This window comes from Microtus pennsylvanicus, chromosome 15 (assembly GCF_037038515.1).
Source record: "Microtus pennsylvanicus isolate mMicPen1 chromosome 15, mMicPen1.hap1, whole genome shotgun sequence".
NCBI classification, from domain to species: domain Eukaryota; kingdom Metazoa; phylum Chordata; class Mammalia; order Rodentia; family Cricetidae; genus Microtus; species Microtus pennsylvanicus.
The window spans coordinates 29,807,321-29,828,512 of record NC_134593.1 but is presented as its reverse complement, the minus strand read 5'-3'; the positions used below and the strand labels follow the sequence as shown (position 1 = coordinate 29,828,512).

The window sequence follows — 21,192 nt, the reverse complement described above, 5'->3', positions numbered from 1 at the left end:
CTGGGTGGAAAGGAATGACAAAGGGGGAAGTCCCGCAATGGAGCATGGCAGTTTTGCAGCACAGAGCTATGTGCCTTCCCCAAGATGCTCCACATTCCCCAGTGAGCCTGGTCATCGCTTTCGCCCTGGTCCTGCCTAATGCTCTCTTCCCCCTCTCCCTTCGCGAGAGGTTCTTACTGTAGTCTCAGGAATAGACAGAATGGCAGCAGGCAGGAAAGGGACGATGCCGCTGCATCTGCTGGCACCAAGACCGGAGGAGCTCGATGTCAGGCACAAAGCCACGGGTTTGTTTTCAGAAGAGCAGGGAGCCAAAGCAGGCTCCTGGGTAGCAGATGACATAATGGAGAGATGTTTCAGGAAGGCTGGACCAGAAGGATCTAAGAAACAGGCTGGCAGGAGGGACCTGGAGACTATAGTAATGAGGACAGAGCTGGATAAAGGCTGTAGCGGGGTAAGGGGAAAAAAGAATGCTCATTTGGAAACCCTCAGAGATAGAGAATTGGTAGCTGGTTAAAAGTGGGAAGAAGAAGGACCGAGACGTTACCTAGGACTCCAGGGTGCCTCAGCTTGGTGGGGGGCCATGATAATGGCAGATATTTGCCCAGTGGGGAGTTCAGGGAGGAGATGGTAGAAGACAGGGTTGTTGAGGGCTGACCACGTCTTTGCTTTGTTGCTTAACGTCCTCCTGACAAAGGGATAGACCTAGGTCTTAGCAGGCAGCAGGCCTGTACTGCACTGGGCTGTGAGTCAGACCCAGGTGGAGGAGACTCATCACACTGCCCAACACCTGAATGGCAAATGGCATCACCATGAACTCCTGACCCTAGTGTCAGCTGACCTTGTCAATACCCATTGCTCCGAGGGAAAGGAGCCAAGAGGAAGAGGACCTAGAAGCTGGTGAGGTCCCTGTGTGTAGCAGGAACAGGTACACAACCCTGGCTCTGTTCCTAATAACACACCCTGAGGACACCTGATAGCTAGCGGTAGGGTGGAACTTTTTATTTGAAGCAAGGGAATAGCATTGCCCCCAGGTGCCTCAAGGTGTCGGCCCCAAGAAATCCTCTCAATCCGGCCATTTCCTGCTTCTGGGCCGCTGTTTCCAGTGGACAGCAGAGGGCAGCAGAAGCCTGATTCCCAGGCGCCCTTCTTTCCACCCTCATCCAGCCCCCACCGAGTCACACTTCCAGGGGCGTCTCCATGGGATGGAGAGGTGCCAGGGGCCCCAACATGTGCCTGGCATTCACACAAGTGGCTCAGGCACTCTCAGGAGCAGTCACAATTCAGGGTCCACATCCCCAAGGTGGGGCCCGAGAGAAGATGGCCCCATCTTGAAAAAGCAATCGCTACCCAGGGAAAGCCTTCCCACCTCTGTCCAGGCGAGCTGGGACTGAGTCAGGGAAGAAAACTCTAGTGAGAAGCAAGGTATCCTGCACCACGAAGAACCCAGTTGCTGTTGCCTCTGTTGCTGTTATTGCTTCAGGATGAAGGCGCTTTGTCCCCAGGAGGCCACGGCCATGCTTACTGTTATTATCGTCAGCAGCCACATGGGGGGCACACTGGAGTGAGCGGAGGAGGTGTCGGTGCTGTAAGGCACCTTCCAAGAAGAGCGGCTAGGCTAGGCGACAGCAGAGAAGCCTGTTTTCTTAGCACCCAGTCTACACGTGTGCACACTCCCAGACATGTGCATATATGGAAAGAAGGGTGTGGCCCGGTATGCACAGGTATGTAACCCAGGATGTCCAACACTGTCCACGGGTGCATGCAGAAGGAGCATGGCGTGGGCACACCTGGAGAGAGGCTGCAACTGTGGATGCCAAACAGGCACATGGACACCTCGAGCATCCACAGGAAAGGCCAGGGGGGCAGAAGGCTAAGCCGAGAAGAAAAGGCCATGGTTCACCTGTTCCTACACCCGTTGCGTGGCTCAGACACACTTAGCGAGGGAGCAGAGCATGGGGGCACTGTAGATAAGGATGTACGCATAGAGGAGAACCTGAACTCTGGGTGCCTGGTGCATACATAGGTGTTGATTACAGTAATGGGGATGGCTTCCCGGGTCTGTGCCCAGGCCCACTTCTGTGTGTATGTGTGAGGGGGCACAGATATAGGTCAGCCACATGTGACTTCGCTTGGAGCCACAAGTTGCTCACAGAGGTTTCCACCCATCTTACAGCGCCACCCTGAGGAACCCAAAGGACTTAACTTCCTTCTAGGCACTGAGATCCACCACGACATGTCGGTACACCAGTGTTTGTCCCTTGAAACTGGGGGCCAGGAGCAGCTGGGCATCTCCAGCAGGCATATAGCAGAAGGCCCGAGGGGCCTGTACGGCCAGCTCCTGGAACCGTACAAACTTCTGTCGGCCCTCGTCCCACTGGTAAATCTGCGTGAAGGAGAAGTCACTGCCCAGTGCCAGGTAGCGGTGGCCACCTACCAGGAAGGGCTGGAGGGCCAGCGAACCCCGGGAGGGGAGAGCCTGCACCTCAGAGAAACGGGTACCCTCCCAGCGCAGGATCTTGGAGTCACCGATGTAGCGACTAAGACACAGGTAGCTGTCGCGGCCAGCACGAAAGTGTTTCACGGCCTGGGCGTCAGGCACTTGAGTCACCTCTCCCTGCGCCACAAACTGCTTCTGAGAACGACTCCACTGATAGATGACGGGGGCTTGAGAACTGCTGGACACGATCAGCCGCGGCTTGCCCTCACCGTCAACAAACTCCAGGTCAGTGTCGCGGTGCCAGGCGTGCAGGGCCTGGTGGGAATAGAAGCCATTCTGGTGCCAGCGGTAGAGGCTAGTGGCGCCCGCCTTGGAGCTGTCAGCCACGGCAAAGTACCAATCACCATCAATGCGGAAGGCTTCCAGGTCATTGGGCTTGCGCACGCGCTGGGGGTCGATGTCCTGCAGCTTGGTGAAACGTGTGGTGTTGGGGTCCCAGTGGTAAATGTACGAGCCACCAAACAGCTGGGCCACGATGACGTAGAGCTGGCCGTCCACCACCATCGGCTTGCAGTGCACAGCTGAGGGGGCTGCCGGGACAGAGGCATGTGGAATCAGTCAGCGTCAAATAGCTCCCCCCTTTCTCACCCAAACGAAAGATCAACATCCAAACATGCCCCACTGCTGAGATCTGCTAAGAATCCCACTCCCAGCACAGCCCCACCCAGGACTCAGGGTCCATAATTGGTTTTGTTTATTTGTGGATTCAGGGAAGCCCTGGCTGACCTGGGCCTTATGATACAGACCAGTCTGGTCTTGAACTTGCAATGATTTTCTTTCTCTACCTCCCAAGTGCTGGGATTACAAGTGTGAGCCATCATACCCAGCAAGCTTTGATTTGTTTTGTTTGTATTTTCCCTCTGAGACAGGGTCTCGCTGTATAGTCAAGTCTGGTTTTGAATTCTTCATATTTCCCCTTCACCTCTCAAACGCTGGGATTATCGGTGTGAACCATCATTAGTCCAGGACTTTGTACGTGCTAGGTAAGCACTCTACCCACTGAGCTTCATCCCTAGCTCTCAGTATTGAATTTACTTATTTTTTTGAAGTGGAGTCTCTCTGGCTGACCGTGAACTTGCCCTGGCTGACCTTGAACTCATAGAGACCCACCTTCTTTGCTTCCCAAGCACTGGGGTTAAAGGCGTGCATTCTATCAATACTATTTTGTAGCTACTGGCCTTTCTCAAACCCAGTAAAATTTTTAGGGGCAGAAAAAAAGATGTCATCCATCCTTCTTCCTTTAGGAATTGACTGGAGCTGGACAAGAGAGCCTTCTGCCACCTTCCCCTGGATAGGCCCAGCACAGGCAGGTAGGTCACAGGCAGCTACCTGGAATTCTATCATAGTCTCGGAGCTGCCGTTCCACGTAGTCCCACTTCAGGATGGTGCAGGCGCTGGCACCCGGCTGGGCCAGTGCCACATAGAGGTCGCTGGAGTAAAGGAAGGGTTCCGCTGACACCGCGGGGAAGGACAGAGTCTGGTAGAGGACGAAATCTACAGGGACAAGAGGCACAGGTGGGTGGGATCCACACAAAGGAAAAAGGCACTAGCCCGCTGGGCGGCAGCTGGGACGTGGCTACAGAAGCTGGGCGTGCCCAGCTGGGCGGCCTTCAGTCAGAGGCCAGGTCCATCCTACCGGTGGTGATGCAGTCGAACTCCCGAAGGGGCAAGTCTTGCACCTTGTGCTCCTGGAAGCGGGGCGGGCTGGCACAGTAGATGGGGGCCACGGTGGTGTTGGTGTGTGCCAGCCACTCCACCAGCCACTTCACCTTGCAGTCACAGTTAAGGGCATTGCCCCGGAGGTCTCTGGATTGGGAGGGAGGGACACAGAAGGGGAGAGCCTCAGCTGCTCTGCCCAGCAGCCTCCTTGGCCTTCAGAAACTGCTGGGAACGGCTCAGAGTCCCCACAGCACAGGCATGGTCAAAGGCGTGCTCAAAGGCGTGCTGGCTGAGCCTAGGCCCTGTTTGCTTACCTACCTGACCAGGCGCCTTTTTTTGTTTGTTTGTTTGTTTGTTTGTTTGTTTTTAAACTTGTAATTTAAATTTTGTGACTCTGGGGATTGGAGCCAGGGCCTTGCATATTCTAGGCAAGTGCTCCAAATCACCAGCGCTACTTTTACTTTCTAATCATAAGACAAAATTTTACTGCTTGTGATCCTCCTGCTCGGCCTCCCGAGTGTCTGAGATTACAGGCCTATAAAGTTGGTCCTGATAGCCAGGCACCTTTTGCAGTGGCCAACCTATCCCATTTCATGTTGCTTCCCTATTCCTCCAACCTTGACAGAATTCAGGAGCTTCTCTCTCTCTCTCTCTCTCTCTCTCTCCCTCTCCCTCTTTTATATAAACAATGGCAAATGACTGCAGACATGCTAGAGTTCTTTACTGTTAATTCAAATCAACCATACATTAAAAACAACACAAGTCTTCCATACATATCTAATATACATTTGAGGAGGACTATGGAGACTTGAAGAGCCCCAATTTGGAAGGCTCTCAGCTATAGCTAACTACCCCATCTTCTCAAAGTCTCCAAACCTAACCCCCTTCCAGTCTCTGATCACCCTAATTCTGGCTCCCACTGTACACCCTCCAGGGGTATGCCCTCTGTGGCACTGTGGGAAGAGGCAGGATTTGGGCCTTACAAGTCACTCAGGATGTCCAGGGGACGAAAGATGTCTCTGGGCAGTGTCTGCAGGTTATTGTTGGCCAGTGAGCTGCAAGAAAGACCCCAGGGTCACCTAAAAACCATGACCAAGATCCAGGGAAATCCAGGGGACACATGGGTCCCAATCGCATGTGGGCACAGGTATCAGGTACTCACAGGTGTGTCAAGGACTTGAGTCCTCGAAAGGTAAACTTGGAAAGTGCCCAGATGTCATTGTTCTCGATGAAGCTGGAGAAAATAAGAACCTGCCTTAGTTGCCGTTCAGAATCAAAGACACCCCCCCCCCCCCCCGGGCACTGATTTTCTTACATCTGAGGCCAGAGCCCAGCCCAGGAGCCAGAGACAGGCTTCTATAGCATGCAGTAACAACACAGCAGTAGTGACAGGGTGTTAGGCATGGGTGAGATGGCCTTCTGCTCCACCCTGCTGTCGGGAGCCTCAAGGGCTCTTCCCTCCCATCCCACTCCAAGCTGCCTTCTCATTCACAGCACTTCCCCTCAGCCGGCTCAGGCCAGGGCTCCCTCCTTCTACCCTGCCGTTGACCCTTCCCTCCCACACACAGGTACTGCAGGTGCGACAGTCCTATGAAGGCATTGTCTCCAATGAGCGTGAACTTGTTGGAGTTGAGTAACCTGGGGAGACAAAGGTGGAATTAGAACTTGCAAGGGTGTGCCTGCTGCCCATGCCCACTGCCCCACCCTTGAGCTTCCTCGAGATCTGTCTGCCCTTCCTCCAAACCTCAGGACCCCCTGGACAGCAAGACCAGGTGTGAACTTGTTTTCCATATCACAAGCTCCCCATTTGCTCCTAAATATGATGGGAGGCAATGTTGCCCTGGTAACTTGGCTCCTGGCCCACCTCCATAGCATCTCCTCTTCCTGTCTTCTCACCCTCCGGGCAACCCACTCTAGCTCTGGGCAGACAGCTGTCCACCATGCTTCCCAAACGCTGATCCCTGGAGTTATCTGTATCTAAGAGGACCCCCTCCCTTGAAGCACCTAGTCTTTGGCGCTGGCCCAAGCCCTTACACCCAATTCCCTGGGGTCTCCAGAGCAGCCAAATCTGTGTTCTACATCCCACATTCTTGGCTTCTGTGTGCAGTTCCCTTGCTGACTGGCCTCCTGACCCCAGGCCACTCCACCTTCTGCAGCATTTTCTAGCAGGGCATCTGCATTTTCAAACACTACGTCCACCTACTCTCCCACAAGCTCAGCATCTATCTGACTCTAGCACATCCCCACCCGCCCTTCCACAAGGCCATCCATACAAGAACTGTAACAGTGGCAGGTGGGAGAAGGCTCCATCTTGGATCTCTGAGAACGCAGCATTCACCAGGGTCCTGCAAAGGAACACAGGAGTCAATACAGGGTAAGCATCTGAAGGACCTGTACTGGGCACAGAGGTCGACAGGGCAGCCAGTGGCTTCTGTTCTCAGCAGCCCTAGGCCCCACCTGTATCTGTCCTTCACTTCCCAACTCAATGCCCTCCTTCACCGTTTTTCTCCCCTGCTGCTTCCAGGAGCACCAGTGGCCCCAAGGCTCCCCTTCCCTCTCAGTCAACCAAGCAGGTTCCATTACCATCACCATTGCCATTATCCAACACCCACAACGTGTTGGTGCTGCTGAGGGATGGGGCAGATGTGGGACCTGGCAGCCTCTCCAGTCCCACAGGCAAGGGGCGGGGGCCGTGGGCCAGTTGCTGCAAGTGAGGCTGGCCCAGCTGTGTGCAGAACAGCAGACCCAGGGGCAGGAGTCTGGCCCGTGCCAAGATACCACGAGGGCCATCTCACTTGTCACCCCTCCCCCTGATGCCATCAGTCCTCCTGCTTTCTGCCCTTGGTGTGACCTCACAGGGAGGGGCCCACAAGCTCCACGTAGTCACTCCCTCCAACCCACACTTAGTAGGTCTCATTACACTACTGGTGATGATTCATTCTTGGCCATGAACTCTGGTTTTCCCGAGCTATGGATGCTGTAAGATTGCAGAGCTCTCTGCAGACTGGGGCCTGAAAGTCCCCAGTTAGGAGGAACCCCGGGGAGTGCTCCAGGTCTGTATCCTCTGAAAAGAGGAACAGGGTTTCACTCTTCCAGAGCCCTCGGTGCCCTCCTTCCCTCCCCCCTCCTGCCCCCAAGGCTATGTACACACTCACAGGGAGATGACCTCTGAAGGCAGGTTCTTGGGCACTGCCTTAGAGTCCACGCAGAAGGCGGTGTCCCTGGTGCAGGAGCAGCTGGGTGGGCAGGGGGGCGTCTTAGAAGGCTTCTTGGCACTGGCTTGTAGCATTAGACAAAAACTCAGCACCAGTAGCCTGCGCCCAGGGCCCAGCCTGGCTCGTAGCCCGGCCATGCCTCCTACAGGGTCTCCCCTATGCCGGCGCCCCGCTGCTCCCTGCAGGCTGCTCTGCTCCTCTCGGGAGCTTCCACCTCCGGGCTGCCGCAGCTCTGGGCGACCCGCACCCTAGGCGCCACCTATTCCTCCTGACCTCAGGCGCTGGCTGCAGTCCTTTAAGCTCGGAAGCGCTGCGCGGAACTGGGACCGCAACTACCGGCTGCCGGGGTTGGTGGACGCGGACTGCGGCGCGGGCGGCGGGGGCGCGCGCGGGGGCGGAGCGGGGAGGCCCAGGCCGGGCGCCCGCGGGAGAACAGCCAAAGGATGGAGTGGTAGCACCCGTCCGCAGCGTGCCCTACCAAGCCACCAGCCTCTGTGTCTGATCTCCAGGGCTGTGTGTGTAGCGAGTGCATTTGTATGAGAATGTGCCTATGCCCGGGTGCACATGGATCTGTAGACCTACATGCACCTGTGTGGATGTCTTGGCTGTGAGGGGGCGTAGAATTCAGGGGTATGTCGCAAGTGACTCACGTACATCCAGGTTGGCATGAGAGATTGGGAGCTTGAGGGTGCGAGCGTGTTTGCATCAGCTGAGGAACAGAGTGTGCCCTTGTGCCTATGAGCTGAAAAGGGAAAGGTAGCCGCTGACTCTGGAGTAGGAAGTGTGGAATCCGGGAACGTTTCACACACCTCACCACCGCAATCCGATGGAGCTGGTAGCACCTTGGATGTGCTCCAGCTCAGGTCTTTGTTTTATCAACAAGGAAGCTGAGGCCACGAGAAAGGGAAAAGAAGCCAAACTCTGTATCTCTACCCTGTACTTGACATGGTTAATTGGCTGGCCCTTTGATGGGAAAGGACATTAATTTCCTTCTACAGATAAGGAAAGTGTAGCCTTAGGTTCAGAACTCCAACTTCAAGTTCACAACAACCCTTCTCCACCAGTGCCCTTCAAAGGGAAACTTTAGAAGTCCAAAGCTCCTTGAGAACCTTCCGCAGAGTCTTGAGGTCAACACACTCTACCTAAGAAGGACATTATTTGTCTTTTTCACTTGCATGCTGTCATAAAAACACTCTGGAATTTTCCAGAGCTATATGGCAAGTCTTTTATGAAACCTCAGACTAAAGGGATTTGCAAAAATATAACAGCAACACTTCTTTCTACAGCTATTTTTGTTTTAAAAGGCAAAGGCATATGGGTTGGCAAGACAGCCCAGCAAGTTGTCACCAAGCCCAATGACCTGAGTTCAATCCCAAGGGCCCCCACAGGGGAAGGAGAAAACTAAATTGTGAAAGTTGTCCTCTGATCGCCACATGCATGCCAAGGCATGATAATAATAAATAATAAATGCAATAAGTACATCCCTAAATAAATAATAAATGCAATAAATTTTGTTAAAGATGTAGATGTCTGGGAATATGATTCAGTGGGAGCATGTACAAGGCCCTGGGTTCGAGCCCCCAGCATGGGGTTAGGGCTGTCAGTTCTTAGTGTTTGGTATTAATGGGGTTCAATCTCCAGACCACCATTTTTTTGGTTTTTTCGAAACAGGGTTTCTTTGTAGCTTTTGGATCCTGTCCTGGAACTAGCTCTTGTAGACCAGGCTGGCCTCGAACTTCCAGAGATCCGCCTGCCTCTGCCTCCCGCCTCCCGAGTGCTGGGATTAAAGGCGTGCGCCACCACCGCCTGGCCAGACCCACATTTTTTAAGGGTATAAAGATGTATGGCTATAATCCCAGCACTTGGCAGGTAGGAAAAAGAGAATTTCAAGGTTATTTTCAGCTCTATATCATGTTTGAGCTTAGCCTGGGATACTTGGGACTTTGTCTCAAAAACAAAACAAAGAGGTATGCGAGCCAATCAGGTATAGTAGTGCATGCCTGTATCCAAACACGCTAGAGCAGTGGTTCTCAATCTTCCTAACGATGCAACCCTTTAATACAGTTTCTCATGTTGTAGTGACCCCCAACCATAAAATTATTTTTGTTGCTACCTCATAACTATAATTTTGCTACTGTTTTTGAATCCTAATGCAAATATCTGATCCGCAGGATATCTGGTATGTGACCCCTGTGAAAGTGTCCTTTGATCCCCAAGGGGGTCTCAACCCATAGGTTGAGAACAGCTGCTCTAGAGGGAGGCTAAGGGCAAGAAGATCAAGAGTTCAAAGCCAACCTGGCCATATAGGGAGACCTCATCTAAGAAAAAAAGGCATCTTCTCAAGCTGGCCTGCTTTCACCATCAGGGGAAATCCCTGCTCTGAGTTAAAGTCCCCCAGGCTGTTCCTCCAGACTGAGATACTTCTGCCTTTTGACTCCCACTGGTCTCTGCTGGTCCAGCTGTCCATCTGCCTTGTGCATGCCAGCTTGAGGGAAAGGAGCAAGGAGGGGTAGGGAGGTTGGCTGGGGCAGCTGGACAGCCATCCCCACTCGTCCCTGGCACGGCTTTGCCCAACACACAAAGGCCAGAGTGAATCTTGTCCTGGACCGTGCAGCTGAGGGGCTGGGAGCGGGAAAGGGATAGTGGCCACTGTGAGGCTTTCCACTACCCGCAGTTGTTACCGAGGGCAACCCAGAGACGAGGGGGAGGAGTCTGGATCCTAGGCTTAGTCAGTGAAAGGCCCCTGTGGATGAAGTAGATGATACTGATGACGACTGGCCTTCTATACCCATGAAGTCATTGGCATGTCAGGACAGCTTAGCGGGGGGGGGGGGGACGAGACAGGTGGCAGCAGTCCCGTTTTAGAGATGAACACAGTAAAGTCTAGAAAACAGTACTTCCTGTGGGTTCCAGAGCTTCTAGGGGAAACACAGACCTCATGTACCGAAGGACTTACAGAAGGAACCTGCTTGTGTTGGCTAACAGTATTTTTTTTTGTTTTTGTTTTTTGAGACAGGGTTTCCAGGGTTTCTCTGTAGCTTTGGAGCCAGTCCTGGAACTAGCTCATGTAGACCAGGCTGGCCTCGAACTCACAGAGATCCACCTGCCTCTGCCTCCTGAGTTTAAAGGCATGCGCCACCACCACCCGGCATTGCCTAACAGTCTTATGGTTGCATATGATCACGTATGGGCTGTGTGCTTGCTCCTTGCCCTGTGACGGGTTCACAGAAACACAAAGAAAACATATTCACTTCCCTCCGTTTGGGAAGACATGGTGACAGCCTTCCTCCCAGCTTTTATAGCTGACTCCAGTTAACATGGTGTGTACTGAATGGCAGGTAAGTTGTGTGGGGGGGGGGGTGGCAGTGAAAGGATTTCAGAGTCTGGGGCAAGGATGGAGGGGTCACAGAGCAGGTGCCGTTGACTTTTCGGCTTTTTAGGAAGAGTGGTATCTACCGTAAGGACTAGCATCAGTGAACGCAAATAAAGAAGGCTGTACAGGCTGCACCCCAGGGCTGGTCTGGGGAGCAAGGTTGAGGGCTGTGTCTGCCTAGCTGAAGAGACACCTTCCCTCCTTCCCCAATCCATCTCTCCCCATCATCCTCCCTTCTTTCCAAGGAACCCAAGACCCCTACTAGGAGTTGAAAAACATCTGCAATTCACTCAGAGAAGTTGTCCAGCAGCTTTTCCCAGACCCCAAACTGACAAAACCAAGTTGTTACTCTTGTTTCCAAGTCATAATGCTGTGAGAACCCAGCCTAAGGGCAGCCTTCAGGGGAGACTGAGGACCTGGGAGAACACAGAGCTCTTCTCTCCACACTTCGTGATGATAGCAAGCCCCAACTGTAGCTCCTGTTCAGAATAAGTACCACAACTAGACACTGCTCCCCCACATGCCCACAGGGACCCCAAGATGCCCGCAGTTCGTCTTGGCTCTCCTGCTGCCCTGCTGCCCACCTGGCTCAGGCCCAGTGTGTGTGAGTCAGACATCAATCACAAGGTTTCCAGGACAACCCAGGGTAGGAGTGGGAGCCTGGGGGGAATGGGCAGGGAGGTTGGTAGTGCAGGCAGGCGTCTTTTACATCTGTCACCTGCACACCACCAAGGGGAGAGCACACTGGCTTTCCCCTCCTTTCCTTCCCTCAGCCCTCCCCTTCCACTCACTCTAAGACCCTTTGCTGGGCCCTGGGAGGCTTAGGCAAATATTTAAGGAGGTAGTTAGAGGGGCGTGGAGGATGGTGGGAGCAAACATTTCCTTCCTTTTCTCTCCACTAAATGTCTCAAGAGCTCTCATTTCAGATGCCATGCAGTTGTACAACCTTGAGAGGAGGTCCTTCAGCTGGAGAGGAAATCCTTGGGGGACAGGGGAGGTTGTCAGGGCTGGAGAGAAGGGGGCCAGCTCATGATCAAAGGGAAGGGCAAGGTGCTAAGGAGCCTGGGGCCCGGGCTAGGAAGCTGGCTGACCTTTCAAAGTCCAATAAGGCTGGCTCTCTGCATCTCTAGGTTTGGTCTTCACCAATTCGACAGTAGATGGAGCTGAGCGTGGTGGCTCATGGCTGTAATCTTGCCCTCAGGAAGTGAAGCCAAGAGGATCGCCACCAGTTCCCGGCCAACCTGAGCAGAAAATAAGGCTGTCTCAAAATAAAAACAAGGGACTGGAGAGATGGCTCTTGCAGAGGATCAGAGTTCAATCCCCCACACCTAAGTAAGGCAGTTTACAAAGGTCTGTGACTCCACCTCCAGGGAATCCGACTCTTCCTATGGCCTCCACAGGCCCTGCATGCACGTGGTGCATAGATACACATGCAAGTGAAACATAAATCTCAAAAACAATTTCTTTGGAAAGATTTAAATTGTTTTTCCGTATTTGTAGTTTTGATACTGTATGTATATTTTCAAGGCTGATCATTTGGCGCTGGAAAACAAATTGGTGTGTCCTTCTCCGAAGAAGGCCATCTCTCTGACTGCCCCCCAGCTTTCCTCGGTTGCCCGTAGCTTTTTGTGTAGGATTTAGGCCTTGTGGGCTTTCCCCATCCTGTTTGGTGCATTTGTTGGTGGCACCCTTGTTTAACTCATGTTTGGGTGGTAATGTTGGTGAGACTTGATGTGTGTAGCTTTTGGAATTACTCGGAAACAAAGTCAAAGCCTCACAGCAAACTTCCTGCTCCTGATTCTATGATTCTTTCTTGTTGGGGAGGGGGGTCTAAAGTCAAATTAAAGAGTTGTTGGAGCCGGGCGATGGTGGCGCACGCCTTTAATCCCAGCACTCGGGAGGCAGAGGCAGGCGGATCTCTGTGAGTTCAAGGCCAGCCTGGTCTACAGAGCTAGTTCCAGGACAGGCTCCAAAACCACAGAGAAACCCTGTCTCGAAAAACCAAAAAAAAAAAAAAAAAAAAAAAAGAGTTGTTGGTTACTCAAAGGCATTTTTTATTTTATTTCTTTTTCTTTTCTTTTTTTTTTTTTTGGGATTTTCGAGACAGGGTTTCTCTGTAGCTTTTTGGTTCCTGTCCCGAAACTAGCTCTTGTAGACCAGGCTGGCCTTGAACTCACAGAGATCCGCCTGCCTCTGCCTCCGGAGTGCTGGGATTAAAGGCGTGCGCCACCTCCGCCCGGCCTCAAAGGCATTTTTTAAAGCATACACGAGAGTATGCAAGTGTGTGTAACTTCTTCAGTCTATTTTGTACAATGGACTTGCACACTTGTGGGTTTGCTGTGTCCAAGAGGAGTCCTGCAAGCAATCTGGGAGACAGAAGGGGCAGCTGTGTAGGTGAACAAGGGTGTCAGGTCACAATACAGGGAAGTGCTGGGCTCTGGCTTACACACTGGTAAAAGTTAAGAGGTGCAAAGGTGTTTCAAGACCACCTGACCAACAACTGCAAGGGAATTTGAGGGTTAGAGAGAAGGCTCAGTAGTTATGAGCATTGGCTATTCTTCCACATGGAGGCTCACAACTGCCTGTGATTCCAACTCCAAAAGATCCAATGTCCTTTTCTGGCCTCTGTGACACCAGGCTTGCAGGTAGTGCACAGGCAAACATGCAGGCAAAAATAAAATAAAGATGAATAAATCTTTAAAAGGGAATTGAAGGCATATAGCCAAGGCCAAGTTGAAAGGGTACAGCCAATCCTAAGTCACTGGTAGATATGACTTAGTACCCTAGGAACAGGAGAGAGAATTTGGGGAAAGAGAGAAGGCAAGGAGAGGGGAGAAGGAGGAAGTCATGAAAGTGAATGAGATTTGGTTAAACCACGTCGGGCACATTTAGAAGATATAAAAAGGAGATTGGAATGGCAGATAGAGTGGTAGAAGGGCAGAGGTGGCTGATGGGGATCACACTCAGTCCTGTGCAAGGTCATCTCGGCTTAAGAAAATGCCAGGGGCTAGGATCGTAGTTCAGTGGTAAAAGGCTTCCTAAACATACTCACATGATCCTAAGTTTGATCCTCAGCAATGGAAGGCAAAGAGTAAGGCCTGGAATAAGCCCTCAGAGTGTTCAACTTGCAAACAAGCCTTGTGCAAAAATAGGACTCATCAGCCGGGCAGTGGTGGCACACGCCTTTAATCCCAGCACTCGGGAGGCAGAGGCAGGAGGATCTTTGTGAGTTCGAGGCCAGCCTGGTCTACAAGAGCTAGTTCCAGGACAGGCACCAAAAAACTACAGAGAAACCCTGTCTTGAAAATAAAAACAAACAAATGAACAAACAAACAAAAAACAGGACTCATCACCTATGGAATCACCTATGGGGAAGAGTTTCCCAGCAGCGGGGACGGGGTTACCAGAATGAGGAAAATGACTGGAGCAAATCCGAGGTGAGGGAAAGCCTGCATGGGAGGTTGGGTAAAGAGGAATCCGACCCTGTCTAAGAAAGCACACTAATGGACCCCCCAGCTGCTGTCCCAGATCCTGTTCCCCTGGTAGGCACTAGTCTAGTAGATCTAGATCTTAGGTAGATCTAAGTGGAGCTAGAGTCTGAGCCGGTGGAAAGGGATGGCCAGATTCTTGGCTACGGCAGGAAAGGTTTGGCCTTGTCAAAAGAAGAGAAGCCACAGGGCTGCAGGGGCAGGTGCCAGCAAGAGAGGCAGACATGCCAGAAAGACACCCACGGTGAGAGGAGCAGGTGGCCTGAGGGTGAGTTTGCTCACCTCACCCAGGTTTGCTCTTGTTGGGGCCAAGAGGATTCATGTGCCTAGGCCAAGGGCCCTTGGGGGCTCTTGCAGCTGGCTTATCAGGGCCGAGGCTCTGAAAAGCCAGGAACAAACAAGCTTCAAAGCCAAGGACTTGGCTGGCATGCAGGAGACCCAGTCCTTCACCTCTGTCCTCTCTCTCTCTCTCTCTGATGATATATATAGGACACCAGTCACACCAGAGAGATGAGAAGGGGAGAGAGCCTACAAAGATGGACGTGGGTAGCAAAGAGGTCTTGATGGAGAGTCCACCGGTGAGTGTGTGTGTGTGTGTGTGTGTGTGTGTGTGTGTACAGAGTGTACTGGGCTTGCCTGTTCCATCCTCGATAGGCTTTTTTCATCTTCTAGACTCATATAGTCAATTAGTTTGGGATTGATCATTAAAAGTCCCTGGCAGAGACAGGCATGGCAGCCATGAATTCCTGTATAAAGGAGTTGAGAGTCACCAGAGGGCTCAACAGAAAGGCCTGTGAAGAACGGTGATAGAGTCACCAAGTAATCAGGAGATCACAGGAAGCATCACAGAGAAAATGGCTCACGAGGCTGGGATATAGACCAGTGGGTAGAGGGCCTTGCAAACACGGGTCCTGGGTTCAGTCCCCAGGACGACACAGGCATGGGATGCACGCCATTTGGGAGTGTAAGCAAGGTAATCATTCAGGGTCATCTTTAGATATGTAAGGAGCTGGAAGGCAGCCTGGGTCAAAGATATGATCTCAATAAGTAAATAAATAAAATAGAAAGAAAGAAAGAAACAAAGAAAGAAGCAAAGAAAGAAACAAAGAAAGAAAGAAGGAGAAATGGTTCCGCAGACAGGAGGGCTTGGTACCAAATGTGATGGCCTGGGTTTAATCTTTGGACCTCATATGATGGAAGGAGAGACATTGTCTCTGAGTTTCACACACACACACATAAATGTAAGAATATAAAGATGATACATGCACTGACTAGGAAGAATATACAGGCACTCACCAGGCAGAGGAGGAAGGAACAGAAGGAAAAAAGGGAGGCTACATAAAGGTGTGGAGATGGTGCTCCCTGGATCCTTGGAGGGAACAAAAAGCTGGCTATGTTTGAGGTGCCAGGAGCCTTGGGAAAACAGAAGATGGAACTGCTAAGTGGTTCTCTTGGCTCCTTCCAAACCTAGATTTTACTTCTAACTTTCTAAGTATCTATTGGTTTGTTAGAATCCAACCACCTTCCCCAAAGCCTTCTGTGATCTCCCCAGCCCTTCCCTGTATAGTCATAGCCTAAAGGGGCATGAGAGGGTGTTTGGTTTGTACAGGGAGAGGAGTGAGCATCCTCTCAACTGCCTGCTTGTCTCTCTGCTTCCCCCACTTCCTCAGGATTACTCAGCAGGTCCCAGAAGCCAGTTCCGCATCCCCTGTTGCCCCGTGCATCTCAAACGCCTTCTCATCGTGGTTGTGGTGGTGGTCCTTGTTGTTGTGGTGATTGTAGGGGCCCTGCTTATGGGCCTTCACATGAGTCAGAAACATACCGAAATGGTGAGCAGGCCTGGGCTGGCCATGTCAGACAGCGGGTTGGGTGAGATGGGCAGCTGCTGGAGAGGAGGAGAAGGGAGTGGGCAAACAAGGGCATAGCTTGGGTGACACAAGCAGAGATGGGGTAGCAGTCCAGCATAGATGGTTTTCCTCCAGCCCCTGCCTTGCAGTGTGATAACCACCAGTCTCTGCAACACATGCTATGTTTAGCCTTTCTTAGATCTCAGAAAAGGAGGAATTGTATTTGAACAGAGGGCTCGTTCTGGATAGATATGGGTACCAAGAGGCTGGGCTCAGGGCAGATATGGGTACCAAGAGGCTGAGAGAAGAAGGAGGAATGCCAGGCGGCACTCTGACACATCTCCCTAGGTCCTTGAGATGAGCATTGGAGCACCGGAAGCGCAGAAGCGCCTAGCCCTGAGTGAGCACATGGACACCATTGCCACCTTCTCCGTTGGTCCCACCGGCATTGTTGTGTATGACTATCAGCGGGTGAGTGTGCCTGAGGGACTACTATGAATTTACTGGAACTGCCCAGTCGTACCACCTTTCCCAGAGGTCTCTCCCCATTCTGTGCCTGGCTGCCTCCCCTTGGATGCTCGAATCATTGACTTGTATGTGTCTCCCATGGCCATTCGGGGTTGGGGAGTAAGCAAGGCAAGGGACCTTCGTGAATGACCTCCAGTGTTACATGCCTAGCTCGTGACTGCCTATAAGCCAGCTCCGGGAACCTACTGCTACATCATGAAGATGGCTCCAGAGAGCATCCCCAGTCTCGAGGCTTTTACTAGAAAATTCCAGAACTTCCAGGTGGGTATGTGAGTGAAGGGAGTGAGCTGTCTCCCTCCAAAGGCTGGGGAGAGAGATATTTAAAATGATGGTGAGAGCTATCTTACGGCATTGATTCCCCTGGGCCAGCTGTATTCTTGCTACAGTCCCCTGCATCACACCTTCCCCAGCTGTCAGCTGGCCTGCCACTAACTTGGTGGCCTTGGCTGAGCTAAGACACCACCTATGGGCCTTTGGTTCCAGCCCAGTTCCTTTGTATTGGTGAGGAAACTGAGTCTCAGAGAGTTGGCCTGACCAGCCTAGTATCCCACAATAAGGACCACAGGTGAGATTAAACATAGGTGCTCTTCCCAGGCCAAGCCCTCAGCAACCACCTCAAAGCTGGACGGGGAGGAAGGGCGTGATACGGGTTCCGAGACTTCCGGGAGAGACCTGACTTTCTTAGGCCTTGCTGTGAGCACCTTGTGTGGAGAGCTACCACTGTACTATATCTAGGACTCCTCAGGTGAGCAGCGGTTCCTTTCAGGATGCCGGAGCAACATTGGGAGGGCTTGGGCTGCCTGCATTGTCAGCAGAATAGGGATCTCTAGAAGTCAGTGGTCTGGGGCGCTCAGGATAGCAGGCTCAAAGACACAGCCCACATTGGAATCAAGCCGATGGCTCCTCAGTCCCCCTCCTTCACGTGATAAACATCAGTTCTTTGCTTCACAGGGTCGGTGGCCGTATGGGAACAGGAAAGACCGGCAGCAAAGGGTCTTTTGCAGACAAGCAGGAAGCTGCTCCTGTTCATGCCCGACAGGAGAGGGTAGAAGCCAGTAGAGGAAAAGTGTCTCCTACCGGCCAGGGGGCTCCTACCACAAAACAATAAAGCAACCTGACTGAAAAACAAAGGGTGACATTTCTTTTCTTTCCCAGTTTTTCAGCTCCGTTCCTGACGGGAGCCGTTCTGAGAAGGAGAGGGTTTTGGTGGAGTTGGGGCGCTTTGCCACATTCTTTCTAAGAGTGTTGGGGATTTATTCCTACCCCAGGTAGTGTAGAAGAGGGCAAAAAGCAGGGATAGGGGGACGAGACCTAGGTGCCATACACGGGTGTTAGGCGCCCTCCAGCGGTGTGTCCACAGGGAAGGACAGCGACAGAGACAGGCAGAGAGACAGCAAGACAGAGAGACAGCAAGAAGCGAGAGAGCAGGTCTGACACAGACAGACTGGATTCTCAGGCTGAGGGAACGACCGCTGATCCAGGGACCGCAGGAACGGACCTGACAGCGTGTCCCGTGCCCCGAGGCACTCCGCCCGGCGCGGGACAGCCGCCACTAGGGGGCCCCTTGCGGGAGCCGTGCCTCCGGGCATCCCGGGCCCGCGCCCCCTCCCCGGCCCCGGCCCCAGGCAGCCGATCCCCCTCCGGGGCGGGCGGCGCTACTCTCGCCCTCCCCGCCCGGCTGGCGCGCTTCCCGGCCGGGCCAAGCACGGTCCCGGCCCCGAGGGGGGCCGAGCTGGTCGAAAACCCGCCCTCCAGCGAGCTCATTTCCCTAAAAAGGGGGGGGGGAGTGGGAGGGCGGCGGAAAAAAAAAAGAAAGGGAGCGACCGAGCCGAGGGCGAGGGGACGCCGGAGCCCAGGGCTGGAGCGAGCCGGGCCGAGCGGGGGGCGGGAGACAGGAAACGGGACGGGAAGAGGTGGCCGCGGGGGGAGAGCACCTCCCCTTCGCCTCCAGCGCTCCCTTCCCCGTCGCCCCGCTCCCGCGTCCGGGCGCGACCGCCACCGCTGCCCGCCAGCATGCCCGGCGTGGCCCGCCTGCCGCTGCCGCTGCTGTCGCTGCCGGTGCTACTGCTGCTGCTGCTCCCGCGCGCCGGGCGGCCGCTGGACTTGGCCGACTACACCTACGACCTGGGCGAGGAGGACGCCCCGGAGCTCCTCAACTACAAAGACCCCTGCAAGGCGGGTGAGCGACCCCCGGTTCCCCCAGGGGCGCACGGGAGCCGAGAGTGAGCAGGCCGGGATCGAGGCTGCGAGCCGGGCAGGGGTAGGGGTTGGGGTTGGAGGAGGACAGTCCAGTGTGGGAAGCTGGGAGCTGCTTGGTTGGCAATGCAGTGGGGGAACAAAAGACCGAGGGAGAAAGGGAGGGGGAAGTTTGGGGGACTTTTAGGACTGAAGTTTTGCTGCTGTTTGTGGAAACTGCTGCGGCTGCTGCTTGCCTTCGAAGAGGATTCCTGGGGAAATCTCCCTGGGTCTCAGCGAATCCCGCTGGCAAGGCGGCTTTTTCTCCACAGGGAAACTTTACTGGCCAAACTCTGAGAGTGAGTGAGTGTGTGTGTGTGTTCTTTTCCCTTCTCCGCTATCCCTCCGGCTTTGTGGAATATTGGTGTTTGCCCGCTTGTCTGTTTGCCATAGTGCTACACATCTGTCTGGTTTGATGCCCAGAAGGCCTGCAGCTCCAAAGGAATACACTTCCCGGATACTCAGCCCAGTAGAAGGAGAAAGTTTTTCAGGGGGTTTCGTGAGATCCTCTTTCGTGGGCAATTCTGTGCTTCTAACTAGCTGCAGCAGCCCTCCGGCCACTCAGGAGACAGCTGTCAAAGTCAGAGAAACCAGGCTGGGGAAAGACTTACCTGTGCTCCTGGGTGCCAGGAGAGCTCTGCCAGAGCCAAGTTGGGATAGCAAATGAGCCACACACACAAAGAGAACTCGGATATTCTCTATCAGCTCTCTCACCCTACAGACACCTGAGACTAATTAGTCAAGGTCAGGGCTTCGTGTGTGTGTGTGTGTGTGTGTGTGTATGTGTGTGTGTGTGTGTGTGTGTGTGTGTGTGTGTGTGTGTGTGAGATCTTTGTCCATGAGGACAACCGTGGTCCCCTGGAGTGACCAGATACCAGGCACGCAGGCCATTGGCCTGATTGATATCCCTGAGCAGGCTGCCTGGAATATACTGGGGACAAGATGTCACAACTTTTCCTCAACTTCCTGCTTCTAACTTCAGCCTGTCTGTGAAGAGCTAGAGCCAGGAACAGGGACACAAGGAAAGGAAGTGAACACAGAGTCTTGGGACAGGCAGCTATAGTTCTGACCATAGGAGTCTTGATCTATCCCCTCTCCTTGTTCCAACTTTACCCTTGGGTGGATAAGGACCATTTTAGCGTGGTCAGGACAAGCCAAACCCTCAGTGCTTGCTCCTCCATGTCTGATGGGCTGTGGGTAAACCAGGACATTAGCTGTCTCCATCTCATTGTGTGTGGTGGATGGGCAGGAGGAAGAATGAGCAGGGCATGGACTCTGAGGGACTCATTAGGTCCCGGGAGCTAAGCATAGTCTCTGAACTTCGGTTTTCTCATTAGTAAAACAAGAGCTGACACTATATCTCTTCATAGGGCTGGTGGTAAGGTCTGCATCTGAGAACACATACAAATCTTTATTACTAGCATACAGTAAGCACTAAATAAATGGTTAGCCTTTGTGCTCTGTGCCTCCGACTCTTGACTCATTTCTTTGGAGAGAGCCTAGCCTTGGATTTTAGGCAAAGCTAACATCTCCCCCACCCTGCTCTGTGTCTTTTATTCATTCAGAGATGCACATTCCCCGACACATCTCTGGCCTGGGTTTGATGTGGGAGGTGCAGAGAGGTGCCAGACAGAACTCTGTCCTTAAGGAGATCACGATCTAAGCCAGGAATCGAGAGCATGCTACAGTTACCCGGCAAAAGCCCTGAAGAATAGGGTTCCCTTGGCATCTCAGAGCAAAGTGATCGCAGGGGTCTGGGAAGGTTTGCAGAGTGGAGGCTTTGTGGAGAATGTGGGACAGAAACACAGCCTCAAGAGAATGAGTAGGAAGCCATGCTGATGTTGAAAACGGGAGTGATTTTGGGGAATGGCAAGAGGCTCAGGGCTCCATCCCCAGTCTCAGATTTCATGCTAGGGTGGGGCCAGCTGAGTTGGAGCTTCAAACAAGGGCTGTGGAGAAAGCTCTCCACCAGGGTGAAGTGAGGCTGGTGGGGAGCTCAGCCAGGCCTGAGGTGATAGAGAGGGCCTAGAGCCTGATGAGGCCCAACTTCAGGGTCAGGTCAGGCCTTCTCCTTGGGGCCCACCCCTGGAGGGAGCTGGGCTAGATTACATACACATACACTTCAGCTGAACCTCAGCCGCTCACCCCTCTGCAGACCCACCAACTCTCTTCTCTATGCTGCTCCTCCCTGCCTGACTTTGCTTCTTGGTCCCTCCATAGCCCTGACTACCAGATGCCAGGGTACCCATGGCAGGTGCCTGTCTCTACTTCTTTTGGAAGTGCCTGGTAGACCGCTCCTTGTTCCTCTTCCTTCCTCTTCTTTCTTTCTCCTTCCTCCTCCTTCCTCCTT

At 53.1% G+C, this 21,192-nt stretch overlaps 3 protein-coding genes across 4 annotated transcripts in view; 2 read left to right on the top strand and 1 right to left on the bottom strand.

Moving 5' to 3' along the window:
* Positions 1-976: 976 nt before the first annotated feature.
* Lgi3 (leucine rich repeat LGI family member 3) lies at positions 977-7,916 on the bottom strand. Its single transcript, XM_075949460.1, has 8 exons — positions 7,312-7,916; positions 6,430-6,501; positions 5,723-5,794; positions 5,319-5,390; positions 5,140-5,211; positions 4,134-4,303; positions 3,827-3,991; positions 977-3,027 (listed from the first exon to the last, which is right to left on the bottom strand). Exons 1-8 carry the CDS (start codon positions 7,506-7,508, stop codon positions 2,210-2,212), a joined length of 1,638 nt encoding a protein of 545 aa, XP_075805575.1. The 5' UTR covers positions 7,509-7,916; the 3' UTR covers positions 977-2,209.
* Sftpc (surfactant protein C) lies at positions 7,103-17,720 on the top strand. Its single transcript, XM_075949461.1, has 7 exons — positions 7,103-7,209; positions 14,722-14,810; positions 15,903-16,061; positions 16,428-16,550; positions 16,758-16,868; positions 17,202-17,352; positions 17,559-17,720. The coding sequence occupies exons 2-6, from the start codon at positions 14,769-14,771 to the stop codon at positions 17,340-17,342; spliced, it is 576 nt and encodes a 191-aa protein (XP_075805576.1). The 5' UTR covers positions 7,103-7,209; positions 14,722-14,768; the 3' UTR covers positions 17,343-17,352; positions 17,559-17,720.
* Positions 17,721-18,390: 670 nt separating this feature from the next.
* The window catches only part of Bmp1 (bone morphogenetic protein 1), a 45,568-nt gene continuing 42,766 nt past the window's right edge, over positions 18,391-21,192 (top strand). Inside the window, exon 1 of one of the 2 annotated variants that reach the window (XM_075948997.1) lies at positions 18,391-18,786. In XM_075948997.1, the coding sequence (XP_075805112.1) occupies positions 18,621-18,786 (166 nt within the window). In that variant the 5' untranslated portion in view covers positions 18,391-18,620. The remainder of the gene's footprint in view (positions 18,787-21,192) is intronic. The other variant, XM_075948999.1, reaches the window with a different exon arrangement.